General features: G+C 34.6%; 3 protein-coding genes and 1 long non-coding RNA gene across 4 annotated transcripts; 1 reads left to right on the top strand and 3 right to left on the bottom strand.

Moving 5' to 3' along the window:
• Window positions 1-34: 34 nt before the first annotated feature.
• On the bottom strand, window positions 35-760 carry LOC111416785 (mitochondrial coenzyme A diphosphatase NUDT8-like). The gene has a single exon (XM_023048890.2). It carries the CDS (start codon window positions 758-760, stop codon window positions 35-37), a length of 726 nt encoding a protein of 241 aa, XP_022904658.1.
• A 3,962-nt stretch (window positions 761-4,722) lies between these two features.
• Window positions 4,723-6,272, top strand: LOC111416751 (splicing factor YJU2). Its single transcript, XM_023048844.2, has 4 exons — window positions 4,723-4,998; window positions 5,060-5,272; window positions 5,326-5,681; window positions 5,734-6,272. The coding sequence occupies exons 1-4, from the start codon at window positions 4,975-4,977 to the stop codon at window positions 6,164-6,166; spliced, it is 1,026 nt and encodes a 341-aa protein (XP_022904612.1). The 5' UTR covers window positions 4,723-4,974; the 3' UTR covers window positions 6,167-6,272.
• On the bottom strand, window positions 6,198-15,728 carry LOC111416765 (exocyst 84). Its single transcript, XM_023048860.2, has 2 exons — window positions 13,592-15,728; window positions 6,198-6,537 (listed from the first exon to the last, which is right to left on the bottom strand). Exons 1-2 carry the CDS (start codon window positions 15,491-15,493, stop codon window positions 6,340-6,342), a joined length of 2,100 nt encoding a protein of 699 aa, XP_022904628.1. The 5' UTR covers window positions 15,494-15,728; the 3' UTR covers window positions 6,198-6,339.
• Window positions 8,566-13,585, bottom strand: LOC111416766 (uncharacterized). The gene is made up of 2 exons (XR_002706597.2): window positions 9,074-13,585; window positions 8,566-9,024 (listed from the first exon to the last, which is right to left on the bottom strand). It is a non-coding gene; the product is annotated as an uncharacterized lncRNA (long non-coding RNA).
• Window positions 15,729-16,038: the final 310 nt, after the last annotated feature.

Below are 16,038 nucleotides of genomic sequence, written 5' to 3'. Positions count from 1 at the left end.
ATTAAAAAGATTTACATCAATTTGACGTCATTATTTATCGGTCAACGTAAGCGTATTTGTTCTGTAGTCTTCTTACTTCTGGTACAGTTTTGATCTTATGGGTGTAGGCCGGATTGTGCACCAACGACTTCAAAAACATATTGGTAAGTAGTGCTGTTAATCCCCAGATTCTCTTTTCACCTCCCAGGAACACCGGCGATGCGAAGCCGTCTCTGAATTGAGTGTAGCCGTTTTGCTTCGAAGTACACAGATCCTCCACCGGGATCGTGAAGAGGTCGTGAACGTCGTCGTGGATTTTCAGGGCACGGAAATCGATATTCTGATCGATTTGTCCAACAATCGGTAAATAGGAAAATTCACGTCTGGCGACGATCAAGTTACCCGTACCCCAGATTGTTATATTAGGCGGCTTTAAACCAACAAGACGTTGGGTTTCTATGAGCGTCGCCTCGAGTAAATTCCTATGTTCGGGTTTCTGAGCGGTACCGGGGAAATTTACTACTTCTTTGAACGACGTTAAACGACATGGACGTCTTATGTATAATAATGACACTTTCCCCTCAATTACGCAAACGGGAATTAGAATGCCAGCTTTTTTAACCGGCTCTTGAGTTTGTAATCTCACCGGCTTCAAACCACGTAATCTGGCGATTGTTTTCGGAATGTTCTCATCGTTCAACAAATTTTCTAATGAATATTGACTGCTTATAGGGCTCCCTTTTCGAATCGCCTCGCAAATTCTTCTGGTTAATACCGACATTCTGTAGATGATTTTTGTAAAAAGGGTATTGTATTCACTGCACGACCACAATTTTGATGTAAAAACTCTGGTTGATATTACCTAAACATGTCCATGAAGATTTTTTTTATGAAAAATTTAATAGTCGAAAGATGTCAACATCACTAGATTAATAACAAAAAATGTTTGTCGTTATGAAAACGGACGGAAAAATATTATATATTTACGAAACGTGGTCTCCCATAATTCTGATAAATATAAAAAATATAAATATTACATTAAATACATTCATCTTGCAAATGAAGATTAAAATTACTGAATTATTGAATTTTAACAATTATTCATTAACAAGTCTATGCACCAACATTTACACATAAACTACACTAGAAACAATGGAGACAGATTGGGAACTCATAAACTTAATAATCATAACACTAGAACTACAACTGGAAAAGAAAGGACTAATATAGGTATATGCACCTACAGAGAATGCAAACAGGCGAGATAATGATATGTTCTACGAGGAGGTACAACGAGGAATAGAGAAGTTACAAGATAGAAATAGACATATATTAATATTAGGACTCTGGAGTGCTCATATAGCACAGGACAGAGAACAGGCACATGCAACATTGGAATCACATGAAATACAGAGAGAGGTGAACGACAATGAAGAGAGAAAACAAAACGACATATGCAGAACCAAACTTAGTACCAAACATACACTACTAATAACTGACACAAATATCCAAACGCCAAAAAAAAGATAATAGGCGTCCACACGAGGATAAAATCGTAACTTCTAAATAATATGGATATGAGGAAACATACGATCAAAATCTACGGTCTTTGGAGGAAAGATAGAAACGATTTAAAATCTTGGAAGTGGTGGAGGAAACATGCGACATCAAAATAGTATGACAGGAAGCTAATACGAAATGAACCAAATGGTGTAACAAAGCCGTAAAAAGAAAGGTGAAAGAAAAGAAAGAAACCTAGAAAAAATATGTACAAAACAGAACACACATCATTGAAAGAAGAAACGAAGCAAAAAGGAAGAGTATTGTGAGGAATTTGGAAGAAAACACAAGAAAACTATTATACAACAGCAACCTGAAGGAATTCTGGAATACGGTAAAATGACTCAAAAATACTCCGTCCCAGAAAATCAAAAATTTTAAAAATTAAAGAATAAGTTTGGAAACAACACAAGGAGTCCTAGATACCTGGAGAGAACATTATGCAGACACTGGAAAATATAGAAAAAGAGTACCTAAAAAATCAATAACGGCAAATAACCGGGGGAAGACAGAATGAACGCTCAAGAAGGGAGGAACAACAGTTACCACCTGGCTAACAAAAATTTGGCACGCACAGAAATGATCTGAATTTTGGGACAATAACACCCAGAATAGGATGTCATACAGAATAGTTTCATGTATGTACAGGGTGTCCAAATTTCGATGGGTTTGCAGGGTATCTCAGTTATTATGAAAAATAGAAAGTTGCGGCTTTCGCGAACCTGAGCTACTTTTTTGTGAAAGTTACAATGGCGCAGACCAAATTTTCATAGCCCTCTTCGTTTTTGATATACAGGGAGTGTTTGAAATTTACAATTTTCAGACACCTCCTGTATCTTGGCTATCCGGAAACTTAGTAAGAAAGTAAAAATCCAATAGTGCACGTAGAATTTTTCTAGTCATCACGGTTTTTGAGTTATAAACACAACTCAAATACTGAATACTCAACTTCTAAAATACTCAGCTCTTTATAACTCAAAAACCGTGATGACTAGAAAAATTTGACGTACACCATTGGATTCTACGTGAAAAAATCTATTAGAACTCGTTCTTACGTTTACGGATAGCCGAGATACAGGAGGTGTCTGAAAATCGTAAATTTTGAAACACTCCCTGAATATCAAACACGAAGAGAGCTATGAAAATTTGGTTTGCGCCATTGTAAGTTTCACAAAAAAGTAGCTCAGGTTCGCGAAAGCCGCAACTTTCTATCTTTCATAATAACTGAGATATCCTGCAAACCCATCGAAATTTGGACACCTTGTACAAAAAAAAGTTGATATCAGATACCACAGAGTCCAAAAATTATAGAGTAATATGCCGCTTAACAGTACTAAAATTGTATACCAGACACCAATAGTAAAGCGTTTAGTTTAAACTTATACACAATTCGATTGCATGCGCTGTGAAAAATCGTAGAATCGAGTTTTTGGTCTGTCTAAATGGCGATATCCACCTAGAACATATTGTCTAAAGCTTTCACATTCAAACACTACAGCTAGCAACTTTTTATTTTGACCATATCATTGTTGGGTGTCATTTAAAGCTTATGAAAAAAATGTTGTAGGTTTACCAACTTGGATAATCGCTTCTCATTATGTTTTTTAGAAATTTTCTTGATCCTGCAAATCTGTAGGTAATACATTTTCTATAGTCAAGTTTTCTGTTTTTAACAAATTTTCTTTTATTCCTTTATCTCTAACCACTAATAAAAACATATTTTATTAGTTCATCCCTTAACGTACCAAATTTTCATATTTCACTTAAATTATTCAACATAATACTTATAATTCACCTTGTTTAATACATTTGAAAAAAGAATTTCTTTGTTTACAAAGAAATTTTCAAAATTACTCTAATTTTTACATTAAGCTTTTGTATGATGGGTTGGGTTGGGTTGGAGCTTCTCAACCCTACATTACATTACATAAATTATATATCGGGTAGACGGACCAACCAACCTTGCACCGCGACCTCAAAGATCTATTGAACACCAATAGATAACATTATCAAATTTCACTGTGCAGTCCAATGCTATTAACGAATATTAATACCTTGCTCGGTGAAAAATCGCTCAAAAATCGAAAATCTGATACGATTTACAGTGGCATAAAACATGCTCAACCGTCTCCTCTTCCTCCGTAAATAGTCGGCATTCAACATCGTCGGCTAGGCCCAACAAGTTGAGGTGTGTCTTTAATCGGCAGTGCCCAATAAAGACACCCATTAGAACTTTAATGTTGCTACGAGCAAGTCCTAAAATATTTCCGGGTTTGACAGTGGCGATGTTAATAAACAACTTAACGTGACTCGTTCCAGGAGAACTGGTCCACAAACATTTTAACTCTGTTGTTAGAACTCAGTGTGTTTAAAGTTCTTTTCAGTCATTAACCAGAGCCGACAACGTTTTCACGGCCTGCAGGGTCTGGTGAGCGGCTTGATTGTGTGAAAAAATTGTACTGCCATGTTCTTCACCGAACACAACTTTCACCAAAATGATTCACTCTCGAACCACATCGACCCTTTTGCGATATCTAAATTAATAACGGAGATACACACTTTCAGCGGTATACTGAAAAATCAAAAAAGCACTGTATTTTGGAACCGGTTGAGGTACAAACGAAATCGAAAGTGGTACAAACGGGTATAAACGATTATCTATCGAATTCCATAGGCCGTTTTGCGATATAACTTTCTGTAAAAACATTATCTGCCGTCTTAACAGTCAAATTTAATATGCAAAATGAAAGTTGTTCGGATGTGGCTACATTATTAGACCAACATCCTCATTTAGCAAAGAAAATCCACTCCAAAGAAAAATATGTTTTTAAAAGAAAATAACGTTTTTATCGTTTTTTCTTCTTTTTTTTTCACCTATGAAATACTTGCAAAGTGTACCCTTTTTGAACAGAAAATAGTTGTTCACCTTACTAAATGGTAGTTCTAGCCACTTTCTCTATATGAAAATGCAAAGGAGAGAGGTCTAGCAGAATATCCAGAGTTGGCGTTGTGCTTATCTCGACCCTAACAAGCAGCACACGCGTCTATTAAATCTAATGTTAATCTTACCAACATATTTGGGAATGATCTTACATCCTTTCCTTATTGTTGTCAGAATTTTAGAAATGTGCATCATGCATCTATGCCTATATACATCTAGTCCTACGTTCCAAATACTGTTGTTGAAGAATTACTTTAAAACCATTTTGGGATTCGAAGATTTCGTATTTTATTATCCTTACGGTTCCTCCAGGTTCCTCATGATGTGCAAAGAAGAAAAGAAAAATAATAAGCAGTTCAGCGCCATCTATCAAATGACATAGCAAATATATTTAATATGTCAGTTCTGTCAACAATAATTTAACCTCAAAAACGAAAAGCAACGTTCTTTTTTACTAATTCTTTCATAACTGAACCAAATATTAATTAAGAAAAATGTCAGAACGTAAAGTATTAAACGTAAGTATCTAAAAAATTATGTAATAAGAAAAAATATATAATAAAAAATATAATTTTTTAGAAATACTATCCTCCGGATTTCGATCCTTCGAAAATCCCTCGCATGAAATTACCTAAGAACCGCCAATATACAGTACGTTTAATGGCTCCATTTAACATGCGTTGTGCCACTTGTGGTGAGTATATTTATAAAGGAAAAAAATTTAATGCACGAAAAGAAGATGTTGAAAATGAGGATTATTTGGGTATTAGAATTTATCGGTTTTATATAAAGGTAATTTTTACCTATTATTACATTCTCCAATTAACAATCATTATTAATTATAGTGTACAAGGTGTTTACAAGAAATTTCATTTAAAACTGATCCCCGAAGCACAGATTACGAAATTGAAGCAGGTGCCACTAGAAATTTTATGGCTTTGAAATTGGCTGAAGAACAAGCTCTTAGAGAAGAGGAAGAATTAAAAGAAGAAGAAGCTAATAATCCAATGAAATTATTAGAAAACAGAACTAAACAAAGTAAAAATGAAATTGAACTTTTGGAATCTTTGGAAGAATTAAAAGACTTAAACAGACGACAAGAAGCTGTTGATTATGACTCGATGTTATCTGTGTATGATTCCAAATTAACTGAAAGGGAACGAGAAGAAAAATTAAAACAATTAGATGAAGATTACATTAAGTTAGTTTTATTGAGTTTAATTAAATTATGTTTATTAACCAAATTGTTTTAGAACTGTTAATTTCCAAAGTAAAAGAAAATTTGTTGTTGAAGAAGAAATCATTGAAGATGAAGTTCCTTTTGATCAAACTCAAACTAATTCGTCAAATAGCTCATCGGCATCTTCATCAAAAAGTTTAGTACAAAAATCAGATAAAATAAAAAGTAATAATGATTGGGATAGAAAAGTAGGTATTTTAAGTTCAAAAAAGTTTATTAGTGGATTGGTTAAGCCTAAAGCTAAAGATGTAAAAGCTCCAGTTGCCACTATTTCTAAACCAATTAATAATGAAGTGGTTGATGATAAAAGTAATTCAAAAAAATTAGAATTAAAAGAATCTAATGATGTAAGTAATTTAAAAATTGAAAAAGAGAGTGTACCTAAAAATGGAACAAATAGTCTTTTATTGTTAGCTGCTTATTCGGATAGTGATAACAGTGATTAATTAAGTTATTGAGTTAAAAAATTTTTTGAAATGATATAAATATATTTTAATTATAATTGATTATAATAATTAACATAATTTTATAAATATAAATTTTTAATTAAGATTTTATTGTTTTTTAGAATTCCTATAAACGTCTTTTCCTTGTTATAGTTACTTTAAATTATGATATTTTAAACAAATTCTTCGTTGTTGTATTTTGGAATACTTCTAGTAGTAGGAGTAACTCCTTTAATTAAAGCAGAATTTTCCATCTTTAATTTCGATAATTTCTCCGATTCCATTTTGTTAACCGCTTTGAATTTATCTTGAGCCAACTTTAAAACGGTCGTCAGGAGAAAATTGGCATTTTTTATTATAAATTGTCGTTGCTAAAAAAATTAAAACATTTAAAACTAATTCATACATAAAATATTGTTTATTATATTATTTATAACAATAGTTTTATTACTTTTATTATTCATGATCAGTATTAAGTGTATTTTTTTGATATTTTTCATTATTCAAGCCAAGGTTATAAGTGTGGAACTGTCAAGACAAATGAGAAGAATTTTCGACATATACATGCCAAACTTGAAAGTTGTGAAAATAATTGATTGAAAACCACCATAAAACAGTTTTTCAATTAGAAGAAAATATGCAACAATAATTAACCGTTTTGTCACATTCAAAGACACATTTCTGCATCGAATGAAATTAATCAATTTCACAGCACACAGTGGTGTAAATCATTTATTTGATAAAAGTCAATTTTATAAAATTTATCTCAAAAAAGATGAGTTACTATGGGACGTAGTAGAGTAATTAATTAAATAGCATAACCAGTTTGAAGGTACAGGTAACGAGGATATGTTTTGAAAAGTGTAGTACAGTGCAGTACATTGGTCGTTACTTGATCATCGTGCCAAACGTATTGAAATTAATGGCTATTATTGCAAAAATATTACAAAAATGCAATGACGAAAGAATAAATAAAAAGATGTAAGAAAGAAAAGGAAGAAACCAACAACGGAAATGAACATAGGCGTTGAAATGCTTTTGAAAAATCTTCTTAGTCGCAAAGATAGAGAAGACCAGGCTCCTTACCAGCCTCATTCGTTGTTAAAGAGGTTGCATGACTTCTCAATATGTATGTTAGGTAGATTAGCTCAACCTAGATGACCTATGCTGAGCCAAGGTAGATGAAAGTATTGACTGTGTCAATACTACCCATATCTTCCATATTTCAGGTCTGTTATTGTTTGCTCAGTCAATCATCATAATTTTAGTTTTCTTTTTGTTCACGGTTAAACCGATTTCACTCATGCATTGCTCAATTGGCCCGAAACGGTCGCTCAATCAGGGCGGTATCATCCACGTACCAGAGGTTATTAATTTTTACGCCACTCATTGATATTCCTCCATTGCAGTCTTCCAAGGTTTACATCAAGGTCCACTCGCCATAGATGTTGAAGGGACTGAGTATGCACCCTTTGCCTTACACCCTTTTCCACCTGGAATAGATCAATCAGATCGTTCTCAACTCTTACGTATGCTGTGTTATTCTCATAGAGACACATTGCCCATTTCATCCAGATTGTGTCATTGAACGCAATCGAAGGGCTTTGTGTTATTTATAAAGCATAAATAAGTAGTCGTGTTAAATTCCCTAATGTTTTGCCTTATGCTCAATATTTGGCACAAAGCCCGCATGCTCTGGAGATAGTTATGAGAATATGTAGGACTTTAGGTGTTCTGAGATGAGGGCACCTATTCGAAAATTGTCACATACCTCTCTGGAACCTTTTTTGTGGTGTGGCACAGATATCGATTTAGTACAGTCCTCGTGCCATCCACCCTGATCCCAAATCAATTGACATATTCTGTGCATAACATCGATACCCGAGTCTCCTAGTGCTGTTATCATTTCAGCCACGACGTTATCTTCTCCTGGTGATTTGCTGGGTACAGCACTTACTTCCTCTCTCATTACTGAGATCCCCATTTCTGTGTGCTATATTCTTTATTGTTGGTTATCTTTGTTATTATTTGTTGAGATTAGTTGCCCGCACTCAATTTTCTATCTTTCCTTGACCTAAGATTTGTCAGTCTTACAATATGGTGTATTCCGATATTGGAATTTTAACTTGTTCTCTTCAGTCTCGCCTCATCTCATCCCACCAACACATCTTTAATACGATCTTAAAGATTTTAATTGTTTTTCTAATTTTATAAAATTCCACACTTTTTAACGACGCCATTTGTGTTTTAATTTTCATCTTCATTTTGTTCATACATCAGATAAGAAAATACTTTACTTTTACTTGATTTCCAGTCTACACTTCTTATAGCTTCATTGACTTTGTCGCTGATAATAGGGTAACCCGAAACTATTACGACTACATATAAATAAATGCAAGTTAAAAGTTAATTTATGGTTTTTATATTCCGATATGTTTTGAAAAGTGTAGTACAGTGCAGTAGGTACATTAGTCGTTACTTGATTATCGAGACAAACAGTTGTATCGAAATGAATCACTATTATTGCAAAAATGTAATGACGAAAGAGTAGGTAAGTCAAAAGATGTAAGAAAGAAAAGGAAGAAAGCAACAACGTGTCTGTGATGGAGAACTCGTTTTCTATGCAGAACTGCAGTAAGCGTTTCTGTCACCCAAACCAAACATGCCAATTGCTCCTTGAGCGTTGGAGTTCCTATTTTGGCGTTGAAATCGGCAATTATCATCGTGATGTCTTTATTAGAGAAAGTATGTAGTAGTTGATCCATTTGGGAATATACTTCGTCCACATCTTCATCTCTTACGTTAGTTGTGGGGAAGTAAACTTGTATTATATTGAGGTTAATCGGATAGGCCTGCAACTTTATAAGCATTATCCTATGATCTGATGACTTTATGTTCTCTTATTACCTGTGCTAGTTTTTATTCACTCTAATTCTGACGGCGTTTCTGGAGATGATTTGATGAGTAATCAGCACCTGAGAATTCCAGATACCCATGTTCAGTGGCTTTCATATATTTCTTCCAGTAGCCTGGATCCGAGTAGCACCAATTGCTAGTTGGGTCGCCTGGCAAGACTACTTTCTTCGTGCTCATCAAAACTCATGAATGGTCTTAGGTTCTTAGTTCTTTGGTTAGGAAATGGGGATAGGACAATGGCTTCCCCCGTAAGGTATTGAGAGATAAAGCAAGGCGTGTGAATGAGTGCAACCCTGAAGTAGACCTGTCGTCTGTCGGGATCACAGATATCACGGATATTTGAAAGTCGTTTTAGGGCCTGGAGTTCACTTAGAACCAAGTTGGGCTTGGTTGGTTTGGCTAAACGTAGGATCCTGGAGATGTCCATTCTCAGAATTTCGGCTTTTTGTTTGTCCATTGTGGTCGACGTTGGCAATGGTTTCTTCGACCGGAATAGTCTTGGGGGTTAGGGCATAGTTGAAACCTTTGCTATAAAATTATGGACGGTTTTCTAAATATGGAGAGGTGGGTGCTTCGATTTTTCGGTGGATTCCGTTTAAACTTAATAATTTATATACATTTTATAATAACTTTGTTGCATAACACTCATGAGATTTGATATTTACCAATAAAAATTACACAACCTGATTAAACACTATATTAAAGATAATAAACCCAATACTCACAAATTAATCAATTTTGTTATTAAAACGATAAAATAAAATAAACTAACCAAATTAATTCACACTAAAATATGCTCACTTTCATATGAAATCCACCACCCACTAAAATGTAAACTGCAATTTTAAAACTTCGGTAAAATAATAATGCTTTATTATCAACTAAGAAACGATGAAAACTTCCGCCGAAAAAACTCAACTGTTATGTTTCCTGTACCATTGTTATCTCCAACTTTCAATAATTTCTTCCTAGCAATTAATGAATTTCTGCCCACAAAATGTCAGTTTATTTGATTGCCAAACTGTCAAATAGATGCCTTGTAATGCCACCAATGCGACGTCGTCGAAATTTTGCCCATATCAATGACTTTGATAGGGGCCGAATTATCGGTATGAAAGAGGCGGGTCTCTCATTCCGAGAGATTGGGAGAAGGCTGAATCTGGACCACACTACAGGTGCTCGGATATGGTGTTTATGTTCCGAAGAAGGTATTCAGGGGCACCGTCCTGGTGGAAGACCCGCCCGAAGAAGCAACATACGTGAAGACCGACGCCTTAGGCGGATGGCTACCAGGGATCGATTTCAAACAAGGTCGATTGCTGTGGATTGGACGAGAGCTTTGAACCGACACTTGTCGATGGCAACTGCTTACAGAAGAATGTCTTCCTTTGGGCTTCATTTATACCGTCCTTACCTTCGGCTTCCATTAACACCTCCCCATAGAGCAGCCAGACTTGCATGGTTTTAATGGAATGACATCGTCTTCAGCGATGAATCAAGGTTTTGTTTATAAGTGAATGATGGTCGTAGAAGGGAGCGGCGACATCGAGGAGAAAGACGGAATTTGAAGTTCGTTCAAAGACGACACACAGCCTTAACACCTAGGGCTATGGTTTGGGTGGCGATATGTGCTGGACGAAGGTCACCCCTTACGTTCATTCCAGGCACATTAAACGTACGTCGTTACATCGACAACGTTCTGGAACCGGTGTTAGTACCTTTCATGCAGACGTTGCAGAATGCCACTTTCCAACAGGATAATGTAAGACCCCATACTGCTGTGGTTACAAGAAGGTTCCTGGAGCAGGTTGGATTGCAGATTTTGCCCTGGCCTGCAAGGTCACCGAACTTGTCGCCGATTGAACATGTCTGGGATATGATGGGTCGGCGACTAAGACAAGTACCCAGGTCTCCTGAGAATCTGGATGAACTTCGACACTATCTAGAGGTTGCATGGAACGAGATACCCTAGGAGGACATCGACCACTGCATAGCTTTTTCTTGAAAAATGTTCATTTTTGTTTTGTTTTTTTCCAACTAAACTTTCATCGTTTCTCAGTTGATAATAAAACATTATTTTACCGAAGTTTCAAAGTTGTAGTCTAATTCTTAACCTTTCGTTACTCACCTTTGAATCCTGTGATCTGTTACTCACAGCGGACTATGAGTCCGCACCATAATTATTAGATCTGAAGTGATGCTATTGAATCAGAAACTTCTTTACAAACAACTAAACGTCTTTTAATGTAATTATGTGTCAAAAATTATATATTTCAGATCTAAAGAATAGAAATTTTGAGTGTGAATGATTGTATATAAATTCCATAACTAATAGATATACATATTAGATGCTTTATTCTAAAATGAAAATCAATAACTTTGTACAATAATTTATTTACATGTAACTACAAAAATGCGATTATATTTCTTCGAAACATTCGGAACATACTAAAATAGAATGCTCACCACAAATGAATCGAAAACATCTTTTACAAGAAAATCTTGTTGGGCGATTTTTTACACGATTGCAAAAATCCTCTTACATTCGATGATGTTTGCGGTTGTTGTTTCGTTCTTATATCGAGCTTAAGAATTTATCGTATTCTGAATTTGATCGCTCTTGGTATATTACATTGTTGCAGACGTTAGCGGAGGGAGTCTTCCACCAACGCAGCTAATAAAATTTGAAGAAATTCTCTTCAACGAAACCGTATTATTTCTGTGTTATTCAATAAGTAAATAACTTGCGCATTCATTCCAGCTACATTTAGCAAGGCCTAAAGAAACAGCATTTAGCTACCTTTGAGTATTTCTTGCACAGTTGTATGCAGCACATAACTTGTCCAATGTATCTACTCCACCTTTTGTGCGATTGTAATCCATTATCATGTCAGGTTTTCCAGTTTCTTCATCAATTTTGTCATCATGATGTAAACTTGATAACAATAGAACATTCTTGTTTCTTTTAGGAATATATGAAACTAAGGTAATGTTTTTCTGAAAACCGTACATGGTGGATCCAATTGGTCGTCACGTTTGTTTTTTCTGACAGTCCCCAAATAGGTCAATTTGAAATTAGTTCTTAGAGTATTGATTAGAACTAACGACGTAAATCAATTAACGGCTGTCACATTTCTATTTGAACCTTTTAGTGGTTCGCATAGTCTTTCTACTACAGCTTGAGAAGAATTACTACATGAATATCGCCCTGTTGGTTGAACGCCTACGTACACTTCTAAGTTGCAAGCAAAGTATGTCTTTGCATCTGCCAAAGCAAATATCTTAATTCCATATTTATTTAGCTTGCTTGAAATGTATTGTCTAAAGGGACATCTTCCCCTAAATCCCTCTATTTTTTCGTCGACTGTTACATACTCAAATGGAGTATATGCATTTCTGGAATTTTGAACAAATATTTCAAATATATCTCTCACAGGAGCTAATTTGTCGATTGATTTTGTTTCATTCCGCGTCTCCAAACCGTCAAAACGTAAACTTTGTAGCAAAAATTGAAATCTAGTTCGCGTCATAACTAACCGAAGTAATTCTATACCTGTTCCGTTTGTGCTCCATAAATCCGCAGCGTGTAGTCGATTGGATTTCAACACTCCACCCAAATAAAGGAGTCCTTTTATTTCCGACAAACTAGTCAGTTTCGTATCCATTTCTCTACTATAGTTTTCTTGGTGTTTTTGAATGTATTTGTTGGTGCAAATCGTAATGATGTTTATTATGTCTATGTTGAAAAAATACTTCCAAATTTCTAAATAATTCTTGGTACCTTTTAGCGAAGCTTTTGGACCCGGCAAATGTTTTATTATATTCTCGGCACGCGTTCTTACATTTCGACGTGTAAATATGGACCTGTTATGGTTCTTGTTCTGCATCCGATACGTCCTGTTCACTAGAAGAATTTTCCGCCTCCTCTTTGTCGGCTAGATTTTCCGCTACTTCGTCATCTTCTTCGCAGTCTTCTAAATTTTCATCGTCTTCTTCCTCTTCCATCTCTTGCAAAAACACACGTCCATAAGTCGGCTCAATCCTTCTTGTTCTTTTTCGTATGTAGCCATTGCTTATTACACTTTTGAACTTCACAGCACCATCGCTTATAGCGGACTGACCGACTCCGCAGTTTAAAATACAAAGTAATGAAGGGTATAAAAACGACTTAAATATTGGATAAATCTCCTAAATAGTGTGTACTCCAGGTACATAGAACTATAAACGTTTACTCCGAAGGGTTTTATTGTCATACCATAAAATATTTTGGTGCGGGACACCGCAATTTAAAATACAAAGTAAAGAAGATTACAAAAACGGCTGAAATATTGGCTAAATGTCCTAAATAGTGTACCAGGTACATAGAACTATAAACGTTTACCCCGAAGGGTTTTATTGTCATACAATAAACTATTTTTATGAGTCCGCGTGTGAGTAACGAAAGGTTAATGAGTGGTGTATTTCATGTTAAAATGAGTGTCATCAAAAATAATTATAATATTTTTTTACCTCATTACGTTTTTCGTTCCTTAAAGTAACCTCGATGTGTTTCAATTGAGCTTCAAAAACAGAATACAAAGTACTTTCAATTCTGTACAACAAATCCGGCGCTTGCAATCTCATACAATCCTCTACTAAAGTTAAAAACACTTTCGTAAAAGACATCGTATTCGCCGTTAACTGCAACCAATAATCCCCAGTTACATAATTATTAACTTCCAAGCCAACATCTTTAAATTCCTGAAGATACCGCGACAAATGATTTCTGGACTTTAAATTCATTGGGGTCCACTTATCTTCCGAACATCGTACTTTAATTAAGTCAATTAATTTATTTCTAGTATCTTTTAAAGCTTGGTTTAAGTGGTCCCTTAAAGATCCATCGATTTGATAACACAAATCGATTCCATATTTACATAAACGATCACATTGCGAACGAACAAGAATAATGCAATCAGCTAAAGTTGTTAAAGATGTTTGGGGGACGAAAGCTTGTTTAATAAAATGGCTAGTAAAAAGCGCAATTTCATTGCTTGCCCAAACAACATAAGCGGAAATACAACTCGACGAAGTGGAAAAAGCTCTTAAAAATTCCTCCGTCATATGGCACAAATTTGTGAAAACAACACTCGTTAAATTTTTTGTATAAACAAACGTAGATCCTTCACGTTTTACTTGTTTACATTGAATTTTCAACATGCTACTGCATAGTTTTAGAAACAAATCGCATGATTGCATTTTACGATCAAGTTGATTTAATAAACGAACAGCTCGTCTTGCCGCTCTTAATCCACCTTGAAGTGATTTATCTGGATTTACTTCCAATTCTTTCATCAAAACATCAATCAAATTAGTTTGTCTTTGATCAACTTTCAATCTGATATCATTGAAAATGTGGTCATCTTGATTTTTTGGTGGAGTGTATTTAGAAATGTATTCTTTTGCTTTGTCAAGTAAAGAAAGTGCTTCCTCGAAATGTCTTTGAGCAACTGAAACATCTAAATCATCAGAAACCTCAATAAACCAATCAGGATGATGAAAAATATCTTCTTCATGTTCTTCAAAAGGATTATTTGTATATGGAACATCAATGGAGGATGATCTCGATGGTGATTTATCAATGATGGGTTCTTTTTTAGTTTGATCTTGTGTTAATCTATCTTTTTTTGCTTGATCTAACTTGTCCAACCATTCTTTTTTAATGATACTTGATTTGCATTGAAAAACTCGCGTATCTGGGAAAGCTAAGAGTTTAAAAGCTTGTTTTACATTCCCCAAATCTTTAACATTAACTATGGCAATGGTTCCCAAATCATAAAACACATCAAATTTAAAACTGCTAGTTTCACGATTTGAGAAATCTGAAATAGCAATCAATAAACCATCAGTAAATAATACCCCATAAACGCTTTGGATTGGGGTGTTCTCTAAAGAATCTAATTCAGTTAAATATCCTTCATACAATAAAATCTTTTTGGGATCATCTAATATCTCAGGACAATTTCTTATTTTTTCTCTCAAAGCCATCATTTTAATCTTTCTTAAATCCTCTTTTTTTGCTTCATTATTATCTTTACTAAGATCTGCTTCAACAACAATGTAAGCATCATCCCCCAAAATTGCTGTATTATACAAAGCACCCAATAAAGACTTTTGTTCTGTTAACAAATGGTTAAGTTGATACATTTCGCTTTCTAAATGAGATATTTCTTTCGCTGTATCGATAAATTGCATGTAATTATCATAGACGTTCTTTTTTAAACTGCCGTTTGTATCCTCTGAAAGTGATTGGATTGTTTTCCGTAAACGAGCCAGTTCTTGACCGCCAATACAATTTTGTGATAATTCTCTAACGTACTTTTCCGGATTAAAATCCGGGGATGATAACAAATTTAATGAGGGTTCTTCCATGATGGTTTTTTGACGCTAATTTGAATTTTTCACTTATTTAAAACGTTTAATTGAAGAACTAACCTCAAAATTTTATTTGACAAATCACAACTTTGTTGACTTTGTTTTGACAGTTCAGGCATAGTTTACACGGTGGACTTTATGGATTGTATAGTTTGTATTTTGTGCTAAATGAAGTGACTTTAATGATTTTTTATTGTAGTATATTAAGTACCAAGGAATAAATGTTTTAATTTGCGATTATTACTAACTAAATGCCTTCTAGATGTCGTTGAGTTGGTGAAACAAAATATCACTAAACGTCAGCTATTTTGGCGGATCGTGTTGGTAACAATTTTCTTTCGAAGTTGAAATGACAATTAACATTAACATCAATCAATCATGGTAAAAACAGAGTTTAACTTACACAAATCAACTATCTATACTCTATACTAATTTCTTTCCTTCCCTAGATAAATAAGTCTGTACCTTAGAGCTAAAGGGACTTAAGTCCAAAATAACATAATTGTGAAATAACGAAAAATATACTATTTTTAATTTGAAAT

This window comes from Onthophagus taurus, chromosome 7, assembly GCF_036711975.1.
Source record: "Onthophagus taurus isolate NC chromosome 7, IU_Otau_3.0, whole genome shotgun sequence".
Lineage (NCBI taxonomy): Eukaryota > Metazoa > Arthropoda > Insecta > Coleoptera > Scarabaeidae > Onthophagus > Onthophagus taurus.
This window is presented reverse-complemented; position numbering and strand designations above follow the sequence as displayed.